This window comes from Dicentrarchus labrax, unplaced genomic scaffold (assembly GCF_905237075.1).
Source record: "Dicentrarchus labrax unplaced genomic scaffold, dlabrax2021, whole genome shotgun sequence".
NCBI lineage: Eukaryota > Metazoa > Chordata > Actinopteri > Moronidae > Dicentrarchus > Dicentrarchus labrax.
Window position 1 is genome coordinate 29,310,040 of NW_026136707.1, and position 20,429 is coordinate 29,330,468.

At 34.3% G+C, this 20,429-nt stretch overlaps 2 protein-coding genes and 1 long non-coding RNA gene across 3 annotated transcripts in view; all 3 read left to right on the forward strand.

Moving 5' to 3' along the window:
• Positions 1-20,429, forward strand: part of LOC127367364 (mucin-2-like) — a 56,659-nt gene that overhangs the window by 14,341 nt on the left and 21,889 nt on the right. The gene's annotated exons all lie outside the window — the stretch shown is intronic.
• Positions 258-10,089, forward strand: LOC127367653 (hydroxysteroid dehydrogenase-like protein 2). Its single transcript, XM_051407692.1, has 10 exons — positions 258-462; positions 548-646; positions 1,170-1,284; positions 1,467-1,570; positions 1,650-1,748; positions 1,838-2,032; positions 2,141-2,212; positions 9,418-9,549; positions 9,632-9,757; positions 9,857-10,089. The coding sequence occupies exons 1-10, from the start codon at positions 273-275 to the stop codon at positions 9,970-9,972; spliced, it is 1,248 nt and encodes a 415-aa protein (XP_051263652.1). The 5' UTR covers positions 258-272; the 3' UTR covers positions 9,973-10,089.
• On the forward strand, positions 11,699-16,115 carry LOC127367672 (uncharacterized). The gene is made up of 3 exons (XR_007885530.1): positions 11,699-11,731; positions 15,240-15,343; positions 15,943-16,115. It is a non-coding gene; the product is annotated as an uncharacterized LOC127367672 (long non-coding RNA).

The window sequence follows — 20,429 nt, forward strand, 5'->3', positions numbered from 1 at the left end:
TACTTCCCTCTGGCAGGAGGCTGCGGTCCATCAGGACTAAAACGTCTCGCCATAAAAACAGTTTCTTCCCGTCGGCAGCTGGCCTCCTTAACAAGGCCCGGATTACCCACTGTCATTGACTCTTATACCCACCCTGTATATAAAGTATGCATTACATTAATGCTCCCACGTTCTTCTGCACAGCTTTCTATTTCTCTTCTTATCTTTATCTATTTATTTGATCCCAACTGCCAATAATCCCGTATTGATCCAGCCCTTCGTCATTAGTCTTAATGTTCTTCTTCTCGCCGTGTTACAGGAAGTTAGCCGGCCGCACGCTCTTCATCACCGGGGGCAGTCGAGGGATCGGTAAGGCCATCGCTCTGAAAGCTGCCAGAGATGGAGCCAACATCATCATCGCCGCCAAGACCGCTGTGCCCCACCCCAAACTGCCGGGAACCATCTACAGCGCTGCGGAGGAGGGTGAGGAGCTAACAGACTACATGCTAACAGATTAAACCCTGTTTAATGAGACGGTGACTCTGACCCAGCATGCTCTCTGTTTCAGTGGAGGCCGCCGGAGGGAAAGCGTTGGCCTGCATCGTCGACATTCGCGACGAGCAGCAGATCGGAGAGGCCGTTCAGAAAGCTGTCGACAAGTTTGGAGGTACATTCACACTCTCACCTGTTCGCTACGAGTTAATATCCGCACATTTTTATCAAGATATTTATGTATGTATGTATGTATGTTTGTATGTATTTATGTATGTTTGTTTGTATGTATGTATTTATGTATGTTTGTTTGTATGTATGTATTTATGTTTGTATGTTTGTTTGTATGTATGTATTTATGTATGTATGTTTGTATGTTTGTTTGTATGTATGTATGTTTGTATGTATGTATTTATGTTTGTATGTATTTATGTTTGTATGTATGTATGTATTTATGTATGTATGTATGTATTTATGTATGTATGTATGTTTGTTTGTTTGTTTGTTTGTTTGTGATGTATGTATTTATGTTTCTGAATGAAATTAGTTTTTCAAATTGTTGCTCTATTAGATAAATGAGAAGTTGTTCTGGGTTTATGGCTCAGTGTATCAGTGGGTGGGAAGCTGGTGAGGGATCACGTCAGGGAGACTTCCTGCCCCAACAGTGACATCATCATCAGCTTGTTTCTGATTGGCAGGAATCGACATCCTGGTGAACAACGCCAGCGCCATCAGTCTGACAGGAACTCTGGAGACGCCCATGAAGAAGGTGGACCTGATGCTGGGAATCAACCTGAGAGGAACCTACCTGACGTAAGAGTCTGACACACTGCTAACGAGGTTAATTAACTCGGCTAACGAGTCATACTGTTAAACTAGCATGCTAATAGACTTTCATTGTTAACTAGAATGTTGTAGTTTTGTTTAACTCGTTAACGAGCGGAGTTAACGAGCGGAGTTAACGAGCGGAGTTAACGAGCGTCTGTATGTGTCAGGTCTAAGATGGTCCTCCCTCACCTGCTGAAGGGTCACAATCCTCACATCCTGAATCTGTCGCCTCCGCTCAACCTCAACCCCGTCTGGTTCAAGAACCACACAGGTAACCATAGCAACAGACCACTCAGCATCCCATCATACACCTGTGCAGTACTAACGCGTGGTTTGTTTGTTTTATTCAGCGTACACAATGGCGAAGTACGGTATGTCCATGTGCGTCCTGGGAATGGCCGAAGAGTTCAGAGGTCAAATCGCTGTCAACGCCCTCTGGCCTAAAACCGGTCAGTGGCTAAGTGTTAGCATGCTAACAGGCTCCTCATTGACCCTCCATGACGCTAACCCTGCTCTGGCCTGTGTGTTGTTACCGTAGCGATACAGACGGCAGCAATGGACATGTTGGGCGGAGACGGAATTGGGAAACAGTGTCGTACGACTGACATCATTGCGGACGCCGCCTACGCAATCCTGTCCCGATCGAAGGACTACACAGGTCACTTCCTGGTGGATGAGGACGTCCTTAAAGAGCAGGGAGTCCAAAACTTCGATCAGTACGCCGTCCAACCAGGTGAGAGCATGCTAGCTGAGCTAATGCTAACCTAGCATGTGTAGTTACAGGCTAGCTTTCCTGCACACTGTCATGTGGTAGTTATTGTGGTCTCTGATTGGTCGACAGGGCACCCCCTGCTGCCAGACTTCTTCCTGGACGACGCACCCGAGACACTGGTGAAAAAGATGGAGGAACACGGTAAATACTATAAATACAGCAAATACTATAAATACAGCAAATACTATGAATACAGCAAATACTATAAATACAGTAAATACATTAAATACAGCAAATACTATAAATACAGCAAATACTATAAATACAGCAAATACTATAAATACAGTAAATACTATAAATACTGTAAATACTATAAATACTGTAAATACTATAAATACTGTAAATACTATAAATACAGCAAATACTGTAAATACAGTAAATACTATAAATACAGCAAATACTATAAATACTGTAAATACAGTAAATACTATAAATACTATAAATACTGTAAATACAGCAAATACTATAAATACAGTAAATACATTAAATACAGCAAATACTATAAATACAGCAAATACTATAAATACAGCAAATACTATAAATACAGTAAATACTATAAATACTGTAAATACTATAAATACTGTAAATACTATAAATACTGTAAATACAGTAAATACTATAAATACAGCAAATACTATAAATACTGTAAATACAGTAAATACTATAAATACTATAAATACTGTAAATACATTAAATACAGCAAATACTATAAATACAGTAAATACATTAAATACAGCAAATACTATAAATACAGTAAATACATTAAATACAGCAAATACTATAAATACAGCAAATACTATAAATACAGCAAATACTATAAATACAGTAAATACTATAAATACTGTAAATACTATAAATACTGTAAATACTATAAATACAGCAAATACTGTAAATACTATAAATACAGCAAATACTATAAATACAGCAAATACTATAAATACTGTAAATACTATAAATACTATAAATACTATAAATACTGTAAATACTATAAATACAGCAAATACTAAATACTGTAAATACAGTAAATACTATAAATACAGCAAATACTATAAATACTGTAAATACAGTAAATACTATAAATACAGCAAATACTATAAATACTGTAAATACAGTAAATACTATAAATACTATAAATACTGTAAATACAGCAAATACTATAAATACAGTAAATACATTAAATACAGCAAATACTATAAATACAGCAAATACTATAAATACAGCAAATACTATAAATACAGTAAATACTATAAATACTGTAAATACTATAAATACTGTAAATACTATAAATACTGTAAATACAGTAAATACTATAAATACAGCAAATACTATAAATACTGTAAATACAGTAAATACTATAAATACTATAAATACTGTAAATACAGCAAATACTATAAATACAGTAAATACATTAAATACAGCAAATACATTAAATACAGCAAATACTGTAAATACAGCAAATACTATAAATACAGTAAATACTATAAATACTGTAAATACTATAAATACTGTAAATACTATAAATACAGCAAATACTATAAATACTGTAAATACTATAAATACTGTAAATACAGCAAATACTATAAATACTGTAAATACTGTAAATACTATAAATACTGTAAATACTATAAATACTGTAAATACTATAAATACAGCAAATACTGTAAATACTGTAAATACTGTAAATACTATAAATACTGTAAATACAGCAAATACTATAAATACAGCAAATACTATAAATACTGTAAATACAGCAAATACTATAAATACTGTAAATACTATAAATACTATAAATACAGCAAATACTATAAATACTGTAAATACAGTAAATACTATAAATACTGTAAATACTATAAATACTGTAAATACAGTAAATACTATAAATACAGCAAATACTATAAATACAGCAAATACTATAAATACTGTAAATACTATAAATACTGTAAATACAGTAAATACTATAAATACAGCAAATACTATAAATACAGCAAATACTATAAATACTGTAAATACAGCAAATACTATAAATACAGAAAATACTGTAAATACTATAAATACTATAAATATTATAAATACTGTAAATACAGCAAATACTATAAATACTGTAAATACAGTAAATACTATAAATACAGCAAATACTATAAATACAGTAAATACTATAAATACTATAAATACTGTAAATACAGCAAATACTATAAATACTGTAAATACAGTAAATACTATAAATACAGCAAATACTATAAATACAGTAAATACTATAAATACTGTAAATACTATAAATACTGTAAATACTATAAATACTGTAAATACTATAAATACAGCAAATACTGTAAATACTGTAAATACAGTAAATACTATAAATACTATAAATACTATAAATACAGCAAATACTGTAAATACTGTAAATACAGTAAATACTATAAATACTATAAATACTGTAAATACAGCAAATACTATAAATACAGTAAATACATTAAATACAGCAAATACTATAAATACAGCAAATACTATAAATACAGCAAATACTATAAATACAGTAAATACTATAAATACTGTAAATACTATAAATACTGTAAATACAGTAAATACTATAAATACAGCAAATACTATAAATACTGTAAATACAGTAAATACTATAAATACTATAAATACTGTAAATACAGCAAATACATTAAATACAGTAAATACATTAAATACAGCAAATACATTAAATACAGCAAATACTATAAATACAGCAAATACTATAAATACTGTAAATACATTAAATACAGCAAATACTATAAATACAGTAAATACATTAAATACTGCAAATACTATAAATACAGCAAATACTATGAATACAGCAAATACTGTAAATACAGCAAATACTATGAATACAGCAAATATTATAAATACAGTAAATACATTAAATACTGTAAATACTATAAATACAGCAAATACTATAAATACAGTAAATACTATAAATACAGCAAATACTATAAATACAGCAAATACTATAAATACTGTAAATACTATAAATACTGTAAATACTATAAATACAGCAAATACTGTAAATACTGTAAATACAGTAAATACTATAAATACAGCAAATACTATAAATACTGTAAATACAGTAAATACTATAAATACTATAAATACTGTAAATACAGCAAATACTATAAATACTGTAAATACTATAAATACTATAAATACAGCAAATACTATAAATACTGTGAATACTATAAATACTGTAAATACAGCAAATACTATAAATACTATAAATACAGCAAATACTGTAAATACTGTAAATACTATAAATACTGTAAATACTATAAATACTGTAAATACTATAAATACAGTAAATACTATAAATACTGTAAATACTATAAATACAGCAAATACTGTAAATACTGTAAATACAGTAAATACAGCAAATACAATAAATACAGCAAATACTATAAATACAGTAAATACTATAAATACTGTAAATACTATAAATACTGTAAATACTATAAATACTGTAAATACAGTAAATACAGCAAATACTATAAATACAGTAAATACTATAAATACTGTAAATACTATAAATACAGCAAATACTGTAAATACTGTAAATACAGTAAATACAGCATATACAATAAATACAGCAAATACTATAAATACAGCAAATACTATAAATACAGTAAATACTATAAATACTATAAATACTATAAATACAGCAAATACTGTAAATACTGTAAATACAGCAAATACTATAAATACAGCAAATACTATAAATACTGTAAATACAGTAAATACTATAAATACAGTAAATACTATAAATACTATAAATACTGTAAATACAGCAAATACTATAAATACTGTAAATACTATAAATACTATAAATACAGCAAATACTATAAATACTGTAAATACTATAAATACTGTAAATACAGCAAATACTATAAATACTATAAATACAGCAAATACTGTAAATACAGTAAATACTGTAAATACAGTAAATACAGCAAATACTGTAAATACAGTAAATACAGCAAATACTGTAAATACAGTAAATACTATAAATACTATAAATACTGTGAATACAGCAAATACTATAAATACTGTAAATACAGCAAATACTATAAATACTGTAAATACTATAAATACAGCAAATACTATAAATACAGTAAATACTATAAATACTGTAAATACTATAAATACAGCAAATACTGTAAATACAGTAAATACAGCAAATACTATAAATACAGCAAATACTATAAATACAGTAAATACTATAAATACAGTAAATACTATAAATACTGTAAATACTATAAATACTGTAAATACTATAAATACAGCAAATACTGTAAATACAGCAAATACTGTAAATACAGCAAATACTGTAAATACTGTAAATACAGCAAATACTATAAATACAGCAAATACTATAAATACTGTAAATACAGTAAATACTATAAATACTATAAATACTGTAAATACAGCAAATACTATAAATACTGTAAATACTATAAATACAGCAAATACTATAAATACTGTAAATACTATAAATACTGTAAATACAGCAAATACTGTAAATACAGTAAATACTATAAATACTATAAATACTGTAAATACAGCAAATACTATAAATACTGTAAATACAGCAAATACTATAAATACTGTAAATATAGTAAATACTGTAAATACAGTAAATATAGTAATTACTATAAATACTATAAATACTGTAAATACTATAAATACAGTAAATATAGTAAATACTATAAATACTATAAATACTGTAAATACTATAAATACTGTAAATACAGTAAATACTGTAAATACAGTAAATACTATAAATACTGTAAATACAGCAAATACTATAAATACTGTAAATACTATAAATACAGCAAATACTATAAATACTGTAAATACTATAAATACTATAAATACAGCAAATACTATAAATACAGGAAATACTATAAATACTGTAAATACTATAAATACTGTAAATACTGTAAATATAGTAAATACTGTAAATACAGCAAATACTATAAATACAGTAAATATAGTAAGTACTGTAAATACAGCAAATACTATAAATACTATAAATACAGTAAATATAGTAAATACTGTAAATACAGCAAATACTATAAATACAGTAAATATAGTAAGTACTGTAAATACAGCAAATACTATAAATACTATAAATACATGAATATAGTAAATACTGTAAATACAGCAAATACTATAAATACAGTAAATATAGTAAGTACTGTAAATACAGCAAATACTATAAATACTGTAAATACTATAAATACAGCAAATACTATAAATACAGCAAATACTATAAATACTGTAAATACTATAAATACTGTAAATACAGCAAAGACTATAAATACTGTAAATACAGCAAATACTGTAAATACAGTAAATACTATAAATACTATAAATACAGCAAATACTATAAATACTGTAAATACAGTAAATACTATAAATACTATAAATACAGCAAATACTATAAATACTGTAAATACAGCAAATACTATAAATACTATAAATACAGCAAATACTATAAATACTGTAAATATAGTAAATACTGTAAATACAGTAAATATAGTAAATACTATAAATACTGTAAATACAGTAAATACTATAAATACTATAAATACTGTAAATACAGCAAATACTATAAATACTGTAAATATAGCAAATACTGTAAATACAGTAAATATAGTAAGTACTGTAAATACAGCAAATACTATAAATACTATAAATACAGTAAATATAGTAAATACAGTAAATACAGTAAATATAGTAAATACTATAAATACAGTAAATATAGTAAATATTATAAATATAGTAAATATTATAAATACAGTAAATATAGTAAGTACTATAAATACAGTAAATATAGTAAATATTATAAATACATGAAATATAGTAAATACTATAAATATAGTAAATACTATAAATACAGTAAATATAGTAAATATTATAAATACAGTAAACATAGTAAGTACTACAAATACAGTAAATATAGTAAATATTATAAATACATTAAATATAGTAAATACTATAAATACAGTAAATATGGTAAATATTATAAATACATTAAATATTGTAAATACTATAAATACAGTAAATACTATAAATACAGTAAATAAATATAGTAAATACTATAAATACAGTAAATATAGTAAATACTATAAATACAGTAAATACTATAAATACAGTAAATACTATAAATACTATAAATACAGTAAATACTATAAATGTTATAAATACAGTAAATACAGTAAATACAGTAAATACTATAAATACAGTAAATACTATAAATACAGTAAATACAGTAAATACAGTAAATATAGTAAATACTATAAATACAGTAAATATAGTAAGTACTATAAATACAGTAAATACTATAAATACTATAAATACAGTAAATACTATAAATACAGTAAATACTATAAATACAGTAAATACTATAAATACTATAAATACAGTTAATATTATAAATACAGTAAATACAGTAAATACAGTAAATATAGTAAATACTATAAATACAGTAAATATAGTAAGTACTATAAATACAGTAAATACTATAAATACAATAAATACAGTAAATACAATAAATACAGTAAATACTATAAATACAGTAAATACTATAAATACAGTAAATACTATAAATACTATAAATACAGTAAATATTATAAATACAGTAAATATTATAAATACTGTAAATATAGTAAATACTATAAATACTATAAATACAGTAAATATTATAAATACAGTAAATACAGTAAATATAGTAAATACTATAAATACATTAAATATTGTAAATACTATAAATACAGTAAATATAGTAAATACTATAAATACAGTAAAAATAGTAAATATTATAAATACAGTAAATATTGTAAATACTATAACTACAGTAAATATAGTAAATATTATAAATACTGTAAATATAGTAAATACTATAAATACTGTAAATATAGTAAATACTGTAAATACAGTAAATATAGTAAATACTATAAATACAGCAAATACTATAAATACTGTAAATACTATAAATACTGTAAATACAGTAAATACTATAAATACTGTAAATACAGCAAATACTATAAATACAGTAAACATAGTAAATACTATAAATACAGTAAACATAGTAAATATTATAAATACAGTAAATATTGTAAATACTATAAATACTACAGATATTACAAACACAGTTTCTAAAGTAGGATAATGAAATATATCTATAATTACATTATAATAAACAGCACACTGACCTCATTGTGCCTTTAAGCGTCACTGTGGCGCCCCCTGATGTCTCATAAAGACAAACCAGTCAAATTACCTGTTTTTTTTTTTCTCCACGTTGCTAGGGGCGACCCCAGCCTTCAAACCACCGCCTCCCTCCAGTGGACCAATAGAAAGCACGTTTGACGCCATCAGAGGAGTCATCAACGAAGACGTCGTCAAGACAACACAGGGCATTTATCAGTTCGACCTATCAGGTAACAGTAAAGTTAGATTGTGTCCATATAAGGAGATTCTGTGGGCGTGGCAACAACATGAACGTCTTTATGTCCATATAAGGAGATCACAAAGGCGTTTGGTTCCTGGACTTGAAGAGCGGCGCCGGCAGCGCGGGGCCGGGCCAGCCCGTCAAAGCCGACGTCATCATGGCGATGGACTCGAGCGACTTCAGCAAGATGTTTGCAGGTGAGCCGTCACCACGGTAACGCTGGTGTAAAACACAGCCATAGCGATGGATTTAGCGGCGTTGTTTCCGTGGTAACAGCTGTGTGTTGGCGTCCTCAGGGGAGCTGAAGCCGACAATGGCCTTCATGTCGGGGAAGCTGCGGATCAAAGGCGACATGACGCTCGCCCTCAAACTGGAGAAACTGATGACCCGCATGAGCAAGGCCAAACTGTGAGACTGAAGCCCCGCCCCCAGACCCACTCAGGCCCCGCCCACCCGCTGTACATGTTGCCTTAATAAAATAATAATGAAATAATAACATTTTAATAAAACCTTAATAAAAAACTGAAAACGTTGTGGTTTCATTCAGAGAACTCTGTTTATATCTCTGATATTATTATACTGAGGACATTCAGCACACAGACCATTATTAACATTAGAATTAATGTTAATATTCATATATAAATATATATGTATATTTTTATATATATATATATTTATATATATATCTATATATAAATATATATGTATATTTTAAAAAATATATATATAATTTATATATATACTATATATTTATATATAGATATATATAGATGTGTGTGTTGCAGCCAGTCACTCCACCATCTCTCCCTGTTGCGTGTCAACAAGTGTGAAGTGTGTATTTCAGCCTGTGTGTGTGGATCAATAAACTGTCTTATGTGTAAAAGCTGGTGTCACATTTTACACATCAAACAATAAAAACTGTTTAAGTAAAAACCCTCCTGTTTTCTTCTTCTGTGATCTCTTAGTAAAAGGGGGCATTTAATTATCATATTAATATTAATATATATATTATTATTAATATCTATATAAGGACCGTGCATGCCTATAAGTAAGAATACCTGTCAGATAAATGGGAGTGTGATAAATATTCAAGTTCCTCAAAACTAAAACGTTTAGTTTCCTTTATTATAATTATAAAATAATATACTATTATTATTATTATTATTATTATTATTATTATTAGAGTTATGAAGTATCAGAGTATCAGTATCTGTATAAATCTACAAATATCAGTATCTGCTGTCGGACACCATAAAACAATGAGCATGAGTGATTCACTCAGTCTCTCAAACACACCTGCGAGTGCAGCTGCTGAACTTCCGGTTCTCGTTATCCAATCAGAGGCCGGATCCAGGTGTACGGAGGGCTTTTAGTCGCAGCTGTGGCGGCTCCGGCCGTCAGCTTCCAGCCGCTCTTCGGTCGTTCCCCTCGGCAGAGAACAGTGGAGCATGTCGGCGGTTCTCGGACGGATGACGACGACGACGACGATGATGATGATGGTCTGGGTTTGGATCAGTCTGCTGACTCTAGCCCGGTTCAACACGGCACAGGACCAGCACCGGGACGCCGAGCTCACGGCGCTGCTGGAGGAGACCGGGAGCGGCGGAAGACTTTCTCCGGTGCCAGTGTGGAAGTTCCTGAACGGTAAAAAGATCCACCTGTGATCAATAAAGGAAGTTAAATCCAACATGGAGTTCAGAGTTTGTCCTGATGAAGTGAATGAAGTGATTTAAATAGTTTCACACTCACTTTGTTTTTACTAACTGCTAATTAAACCCTGAAATATAATTAAATAAATGTAACCTTCCTCAACCAGCAGACATAATAAATGTAATTATAATTAAACTGCTGTTAATATTTACATTTATTGTATCATTAATGAAAAAAATCAACTTTTGTTAAAAAATGTCTCTTAGCTTCTCTGAGCCACTAGCTTAGTCCAGCTACGGCCACGCCCCTGTGGTTCTCTCTGCTGCCTTTAGTGGGCGCTAGCTATCAGAACTGAAGTTGAACTGGATTCCTTCCCATCATGCATCAGCAGTAACTCTTTCTGTTTCAGAGCGCCGTGACGGTGGTGAGGCGTCAGATTTCGGCCGGGTGCAGTATCTCTGCAGCGGCAGCTCGCTGTCTGTTCGCTTCGCTCATTCGACACACTGATCTGCGCCTGGCAGGTGAGTTTGATTCGTCCACCAGCTGCAGAGATTTTACACACTTGGATTGCCAGAATGAAATATAGAAGTTTAGTTTACTGACTGATTCAGTCTCATTATATAATGTCACACCAGGAGCATCAGCAAGCTTTAGCTCAAACTATAAAACGTTAAAAAGGTTCAAATGAAACCTATTAAACTCTTTACACCGGCACACTGCAGTGGGGGCGGAGCTACAGAAATCTTCATGTGCTTTAATCAGTCACATTTAATGTTTACTGAAGCTGCCAAATTAAGATTAGCGCATGGTGTTGATTCATGTTTCTAATAAATTTTCCCCACTCAGCGATACACCCGCTGAGGAACCAACTCTGGTTATTGGCAGCTCCATAGTCAGAAACGTGAAGTTAGCGAAGCCAGCGGCCATAGTTAAATGTATCCCTGGGGCCAGAGCGGGCGACATTGAATCAAATTTAAAACTGCTGGCTAAAGATAAACATAAATACAGTAAGATTGTTATCCACGTCGGCGGTAACGACACCCGTTTACACCAATCGGAGGTCACTAAGATTAATGTGGAGTCGGTGTGTAACTATGCTAAGACAATGTCGGACACCGTAGTTTTCTCTGGACCCCTGCCCAATGTGACCAGTGATGACATGTATAGCCGCATGTCGTCATTCCACCGCTGGCTGTCGAGGTGGTGTCCAGCAAACGATGTGGGCTTCATTGATAACTGGAAGCCTTTTTGGGAAAACCTGGTCTGATTAGGAGAGACGGCATCCATCCCACTTTGGATGGAGCGGCTCTCTTATCTAGAAATATGGCAAAGTTTATTTCTAAAACCTGACAGTCCAGAGTTAGGACCAGGAAGCAGAGCTGCTGTCTTACACACTTCTCTGCTCTTTCTTTAGAACAGTCACCCACCCAAAACCCCATAGAGACTGTGTCTGTCCCCCGACCACCAAAATTATTTAAAGAAATAAAAACAAGAGGAGTTCAACATAAAAACCTAATAAAAATTAAAACCAACTCCTCAGTAGCACAAAATAAGAGAATGAAATGTGGACTGTTAAATATCAGGTCTCTGTCCTCTAAAGCTGTTTAAGTGAATGAGTTAATATCAGATTATGATATTGATTTACTTTGTCTTACTGAGACCTGGTTGTCCCACGAGGAGTATGTTAGCCTAAATGAATCCACCCCCCCAGTCATATTAATACTCTCATTCCTCGAGGCACAGGCCGAGGAGGTGGAGTGGCAGCCATATATGATTCGAGCGTTTTAATGGACCCTAAACCTAAACTAAATTATAATTCATTTGAAAGCCTTGTTCTTAGTCTTTCTCACCCAAACTGGAAAACACTGCAGCCAGTTCTATTTGTTATAGTGTACCGCGCTCCTGGACCGTACTCTGATTTTATATCTGAATTCTCAGAGTTTCTATCAAGTATAGTCCTTAAATCAGATAAAGTAATTATTGTAGGTGATTTTAATATTCATGTGAATGTTAACAATGACAGCCTTAGTAATGCATTTATATCATTAATAGACTCAATTGGCTTCTGTCAGAGTGTAAATAAACCAACTCATTGTTTTAATCACACTCTTGACCTTGTTCTATCATATGGCATTGATATTGAACATTTTATAGTCTTCCCACATAATCCTTTCCTATCTGACCATTATTTAATAACTTTTGAATTCATACTATTAGATTATAAGCCATTAGGCAAAACTTCTGTCGTGGAAATTCTTCCCAAAGTTGAGAGGTGCTAAGTCTCTGAAGAACTTTCAAGCCGGTGTGATAATCAAGTCACTTTACTTCATGCTGCATGGAGAGAAGGTCACGTCATGGATGTTCTCTCCCGACTTCCAAAATGCTCTCCCTTATATACATTTCAGTGCATCTCATTACATCACAAACAATGAAACCCCCCTGTGTGTCTTGCAAATGTTACTCCTGTAAATCCAGGTCTCTCTCACCAAATGGTCCTTTGATGTGTGACTTCCCCCTGGCTCTTCCTATCATAAACTCAACCTTTTGACCAGGGGCACATCTATTTTATTACCCCCAAATCCTGTTTCTCTCCCACACTTCCTACAGCAGATGTCTATCTGACAGTGCTGTAGCTAAATTTAAGGAGGAGATTCCTTCAGTGTTTAATTCAATGCCATGTCTGAATTTAAGAGTCCTATAACGACTTTAGTCCCTCTGAAATTGATAATCTTGTCGATAGTGCTACAGGCTCACTACGATCAACATTAGACTCTATCGCTCCTATAAAAAGGAAATTATTAAACCATAGGAGACTAGCACCTTGGTATAACCACCAAACCCGCCAGTTAAAACAAATAGCTAGACAATCTGAAAGGAAATGGCGCTCTTCCAAATTATCAGAATATCGCTCAAATTGGCAAGATAATCTTAAAACCTATAGAAAGGCCCTCCGTATTGCCAGAGGAGCCTATTACTCAGCACTAATAGAAGAAAATAAGAACAACCCTAGGTTCCTCTTCAGCACTGTATCACCAGGCTGACAGAGAGTCACAGCTCTATCGAGCCACATATCCCCATAAACTTAAGTAGCAATGACTTCATGAGCTTCTTCTATAATAAAATTATTACTATTAGAGAGAAAATTAATCACCAACTGCCATCAACAGTTATCAGTGGCTCTCCAAGTTCAGGGACTTCTGTCAATGTAAACTTAGATGTATATTTAGACTGTTTTTCTGCTATCGATCTTCATCAGTTAACTTCAATCATTTCTTCATCGAAGCCATCAACCTGTCTATTTAACAGGCAGTGTTTCCTTGCCCTTGTCTCAAAGGTCTTGCTCATGGTGGTACTGTTGGGTCTCTGTAAATGTTATAAAGAGTTCGGTCTAGACCTGCTCTATTTGAAAAGTGTCCTGAGATAACTTCTGTTCTGAATTGGCGCTATACAAATAAAATTGAATTAAGTTTTCTAAGACTTTTTTTTTTTACTTCCAGTAAAAGCAGGGTCCCCAATAGAAGCCTGTCTCCATTAAAAGCTGGCTGTGGCTCCACGTTCTGACAAAACAAGTTTAACATTTATTCAGATGCTGCAAACAAGAGAGCAGATTGTAAAGTCTGTACAGTCCGTTCCTCCATTATTTATTCAGGGTCCACCCATCAGAACAAAGTGTTTCATTAAATAAATCTGAGTTGTGAATATGATGTCTGTTTGCCTTTAATCAGCTGAATATAACAATCATTGTGTTCGGTACCTTTTTAGAATGACATTTTTTTTATCTACAGAGGAAGCAGGTCCTCTTCCGGTGGAGTCCGCCATGTTTGTACAGTAGCCCAGAGTGGACAAAAACACTGGATCTAGAGCGACTTTCATGTTTTTCACAAGTTCTGCAAACAGTTTCTCTTCCACAGCCCGATCTCATTCCCAGGTTATCAAACGCTCTAAATCCCACACTGGTCCTTTTAGGTTAATCCTAATTAATGGGTGATGGGTTACTATCTTTTATTTTGTCCTATCGTCTTTCCACAGACGGGAGGAGGTTGTTGACAGATGGATGTCAAGGTTCTGTTCGTAACCTCGGGCCGTGGATGCTGCTGACGCTGCCTTATACCAGCTGCCACTTGGCATTATGGGTAGGAACATTTAAAAAAAAAAAAAATAAATAAAAATAAATAGATATATAGAGATATAGATATATATATATATAGATATATATAGATATATATATATATCTATCTATATCTATCTATATATATCTATCTATATATATCTATATCTATCTATCTATATCTATCTCTATCTATATATATCTATCTATATATATCTATATCTATCTATCTATATCTATCTATATATATCTATATCTATCTATATATATCTATATCTATCTATATATATCTATATATATAGAGATATCTATCTATATCTATCTATATCTATCTATATATATAGAGATATCTATCTATATCTATCTATATCTATCTATATATATAGAGATATCTATATATCTATCTATATCTATCTATAGATATATATTAGATTATCTATCTGATTTTCATTATCACCCTAAATACCAAATGTTCATAATTTCTACTCCCCTTTTTTAATTTTGATTTAGCGATAAACTGTCTGATTACTTTGCTTCTGATATAGTCTGCTTAAAGATAAGAGCTAGAATGAGTTAAATATTGACTTTTCCCCCTGGTGACGGTTGTGTTTTTTCACTCTCCAGGTTTCAAATGGAACCTGGTTTCGTCAGCTGAGACTTCGTTACTTTGACCATCTGCTGCAGGCAAACGTAACTGGTCTGGCCACCTGTGAGAATCCTGCAACATCCCTGCAACTGATGCCACCGTTGGTGACTTGCAGAACAACAGATGTCACTGTGAAACTGCCTCTTGGAACGTCGGGCGCCCGTGGTGGTGGTCGCCGTGGGGGGGTCGTCGTCGGGGCATCAGACGTGTCAGCCAGTGGTGGGGGCGCCCGTGGTGGTGGTCGTCGTCGTGGCGCCCGTGGTGCTGCTGGTGGTGGTCGTCGTCGCCGGGGCGCCCGTGGTGCTGCTGGTGGTCGTCGTCGGGGGCGCAAGTGGTGGTGGTGGTCGTCGTCGCGCAAGTGGTGGTGGTGCTGGTACTGGTGGTAGTCGTCGGGGCACCAGGGGTGTCGATTCCGGTATACGGCCCTTCAGAAATTTCATCAAATCCCCACAACTCAAAGATTTCTGTGTCAGCATCAGTCACTTCGTCATTCCGGAACCCACTGGGCTCCGTCGGTTCCTGGATGACGGGCTCCACTAGAACTTGCTCAAAGTCCCAAAGCTCCCACAGGTTGGGGTTTTGGAGAGCTCTTGGGTGTCGATCCCGCCTAGTTTGTGTTGCTGCAGTGGAACAAGCTGCCAGCATCGTGGATGTTTTCCCAGCAGAGTCTAAATAAATCACTTCAAAGATTGAATCCCAGGGCACCCGGGGCACCCAGCGCACCCGGGGCACCCGGGACACCCGGGACACGGACGCCCCCGGCGCCTACAACGGGCGCCCTGCTGACTACCACCACCATGGGTGGCCCCCAGCGCCCCAGGCGTCCCGATGACGACCACCACCACGGGCGCCCCACCACTGCCTGACACGTCTGACCCACCCATTCACCCCCTCACGTGTGTGTGTGTGTGTGTGTGTGTGTGTGTGATAATAAACCAAAGCATTACTAAATCCGTCTATTCCCTTTTTTCCTAACTTGTAAAGATTTGTTTGACTTGAGACTATTGAGATGCGCCTGTAGATTTAAATTAGAATATCATGGTAAAGTTCATTTCTTTCAGTAGTCAAATTCAAAAAGGGAAACTCGTATAGATTCATTACACACAGTGAAACATTTCAGGCCTTTATTTCTTTTAATTTTGACTATGGCTTACAGCTAACAAACCCAAAATTCAGTATCTCAGAAAATTTTAATATTAGTACTAGTTCAATATTGTTGACTCACAATGTTACACTCTAATCAGTTAATTAAGTCAACACCTGCAAAGGTTTCCTGAGCCTTTAAATGGTCTGGTTCAGTAGGTTACACAATCATGGGGAAGACTGCTGGCTTGACGGTTGTCCAGAAGACAGTCATTGCCACCCACAAGGAGGGAAAGCCACAGAAGGTCATTGCTAAAGAAGCTTGCTGTTCAGAGTGCTGTATCCAAGCATATTCATAGAAAGTTGAGTGGCAGGAAAAAGTGTGGTAGAAAAAGGTACACAAGCAGCAGGGATAACCGCAGCCTTGAGAGGATTGTGAAGCAACGACCATTCAATAATTTGGGTGAGATTCACAAGGAGTAGACTGAGGCTGAGTCAGTGCATCAACAGCCACCACACACAGATGTATCCAGGACATGGGCTACAACTGTCAGAAGCGTCTTACCTGGGCTAAGGAGAAAAAGGACTGGACTGTTGCTCAGTGGTCCAAAGTCCCCTTTTCAGATGAAAGTGAAGTTTGCATTTCATTTGGGAATCGAGGTCTTCCTCCAAAGTCTGGAGGAAGAGTGGAAAGGCACAGAATCCAAGTTGCTTTTAGTCCAGTGTGAAGTTTCCACAGTCAGTGATGATTTGGGGATCTGCTGGTGTTGGTCCCCTGTGTTTTATCAAGTCCAAAGTCAACGCAGCCAAATGTCTACCAGGACATTTTGGAGCACTTCATGCTTCCTTCTGCTGACAGGCTTTATGGAGATGCTGATTTCATTTCCCAGCAGGACTTGGCACCTGCCCACTCTGCCAAAGGTACCAATACCTGGTTTAATGACCATGGTTTTACTGTGCTTGATTGGCCAGCAATCTCACCTGACCTGAACCCCATAGAGCATCTATGGGCTATTGTCAAGAGGAAGGTGAGAGACACCAGACCCAACAATGCAGACGAACTGAAGGCCGCTATCAAAGCAACCTGGACTTCCATAACACCTCGGCAGTGCCACAGGCTGATTGCCTCCATGCCACGCTGCATTGATGCAATAATTCATGGAAGATTAGCCCCGACCAAGTATTGAGTGCATATATGAACATACTTTTGAATAAGCAGACATTTCTGTGTTAAAATGTATTGGTCTTATGAAATATTCTAATTTTCTAAGATACTGAATTTTGGGTTTGTTAGCTGTAAGCCACAATCATAAAACTTGAAAGAAATAAAGACTTGAAATATTTCACTGTGTGTAATGAATCTATATAATGAGTTTCACTTTTTGAATTGAATTTCTGAAATAAATGAACTTTGTCATGATATTCTAATTTATTGAAATGCACCTGTACATTCATTAATTTCTGATAATTAATCAGACATATTGTGACAGAAACTTTTATTTTATTGTGTAATCTGCTATAGTGATTTAACTCCTAGCTTTAAACTGGAAACTGGAACCCATGTTTTAGGACGTCTATCAGTAGAAAACGGCATCAACAGGATTCTCTTATTGTAAGGTAGAAAATGTCCATAATGGGCTTTTAAAAAGAACTTGAACAACATAAAACCAACTGAATAAGTTTGATATTCAGTATCTTTTGATGGTGAAGCATTTTTAAACCTTCCTGTCCAATGAGAGCGCTCCAAACTAATCTCTGCCTAAAGGAATATAAACAGTTCCCACAACATCAGGGGTTGCTCCTCTGTTTAAAGTGGATAAACAAAGTTATAATGCATTGAAATACAACTGTGTGCTTCAGAGTTGTATCTGAACGTCAGTGAATAATGGTCGAGTAAGGTCCGATCACAGACTCAAACTGCCTAGCTTAGCAATTCAGACTAATCTTTAGCTAAATGACATTATATAGAACAACCTTCCTCCTCCCATGTGCTCCGCTACATCAGGCGGATAGAAGTGATGGATGCCTCCTGAAAGATTAAGATTTAATAGGAGCCATTAATTAATAATTGTATTATATTAGGTTAGTGATGGTTCATATTTCTTGGTGAATGTGATGAGTTGGTGTTTCTGATATATTTTCATTATTTTGTCTGTGTGACTGAATGCTGAGTCACATGGATGTGAGCGGAGCCACTGAGCACCTGTCCACCTGTGAGTGTGATGAGTTTATTCACTGTGAATAATTATGAGTTCACGCTCCTTACTCTAGTTTGTATCTTATAAAATTATTAAATGCATTATTTCCTATCTAAGATCACAAATCTACGTTCTGATCTGTGACTTCAGGTTTCACCCACGACCAGGACACATTGTGTTACTTTGTTTTTAAATGTTTGTCTCCTTCAGTTGAAAATGACCAAAGACAAGCAATCGTGACGTTGTGCCAGCCTATTTCCTGCCTAGCAACGAGGAGCCAATCGTGACTAGTGAGAGGAATCAACCAATCAGGAGCAGCAGCTCTCTGGTTGTCCTGTTTTCGTGTTGCTTCGAGCTAATTTTAATTAAATTAAACTAACATGAACTTTTAGTGGGTTTATCTGGATGTCTTAAGGGTCTGAACCACTGACGGTGTAGTATATAGTGCCGTGCACTTATACTGTCACGATGATGTTAGTGAAGTGTAGGCGGAGGGATACTAGGTTGTGATGTGTCTAGTTCCCGGGCTACCGGAGTGAGTGTAATGCAGGCAACGTGTGGGCAATAAAGCGACACTGTTGGAGTTAAAGACAAGCCTACGGATGTCCATTATGTATGTCGAGTCACCCGGCCATGAAGAACTATAACATGGTGTCAGAAGTTGGTCCAGTTCGTCAGTTTGCCGAAGTCGAAAAACACCAGAGTTTTGCTAGCTAAAAGTTGTGCTAGTGGTAGCGTCCCTAAAAAAAGTAGACGCACGGAGACCTGCAACGACAGGAGACGGTATGATGGAGCAGTTCAAACTACCATCGCCACTGGTGTTGACAGGCAACTTGGGAGAAAACTGGAGAAGATGGGAACAGCGCTTCCAAATCTACATGACCGCGAGTGGTGCAGAGGGTAAGGATGAAAAGATCAAAGTTTCCATCTTACTGCACGCACTAGGAGAGGAGGCTCTCAAGTGTATAACACACTTAACCTTCCAGAAGAAAAGACTGTGAAAGATGTTCTCACAGCTTTTGAAGCATATTGTCTGCCCAAGAAGAATACAGTGTTTGAAAGGCACCAATTTTGGGCGCACCCTATGACAGCCTCTGTCTCCATTGATAAATATGTGACGGAGCTCAGACAAAAAAGTAAGGACTGTGAATTTGGCGCCTCGGAAAACGACATGATCAGAGACA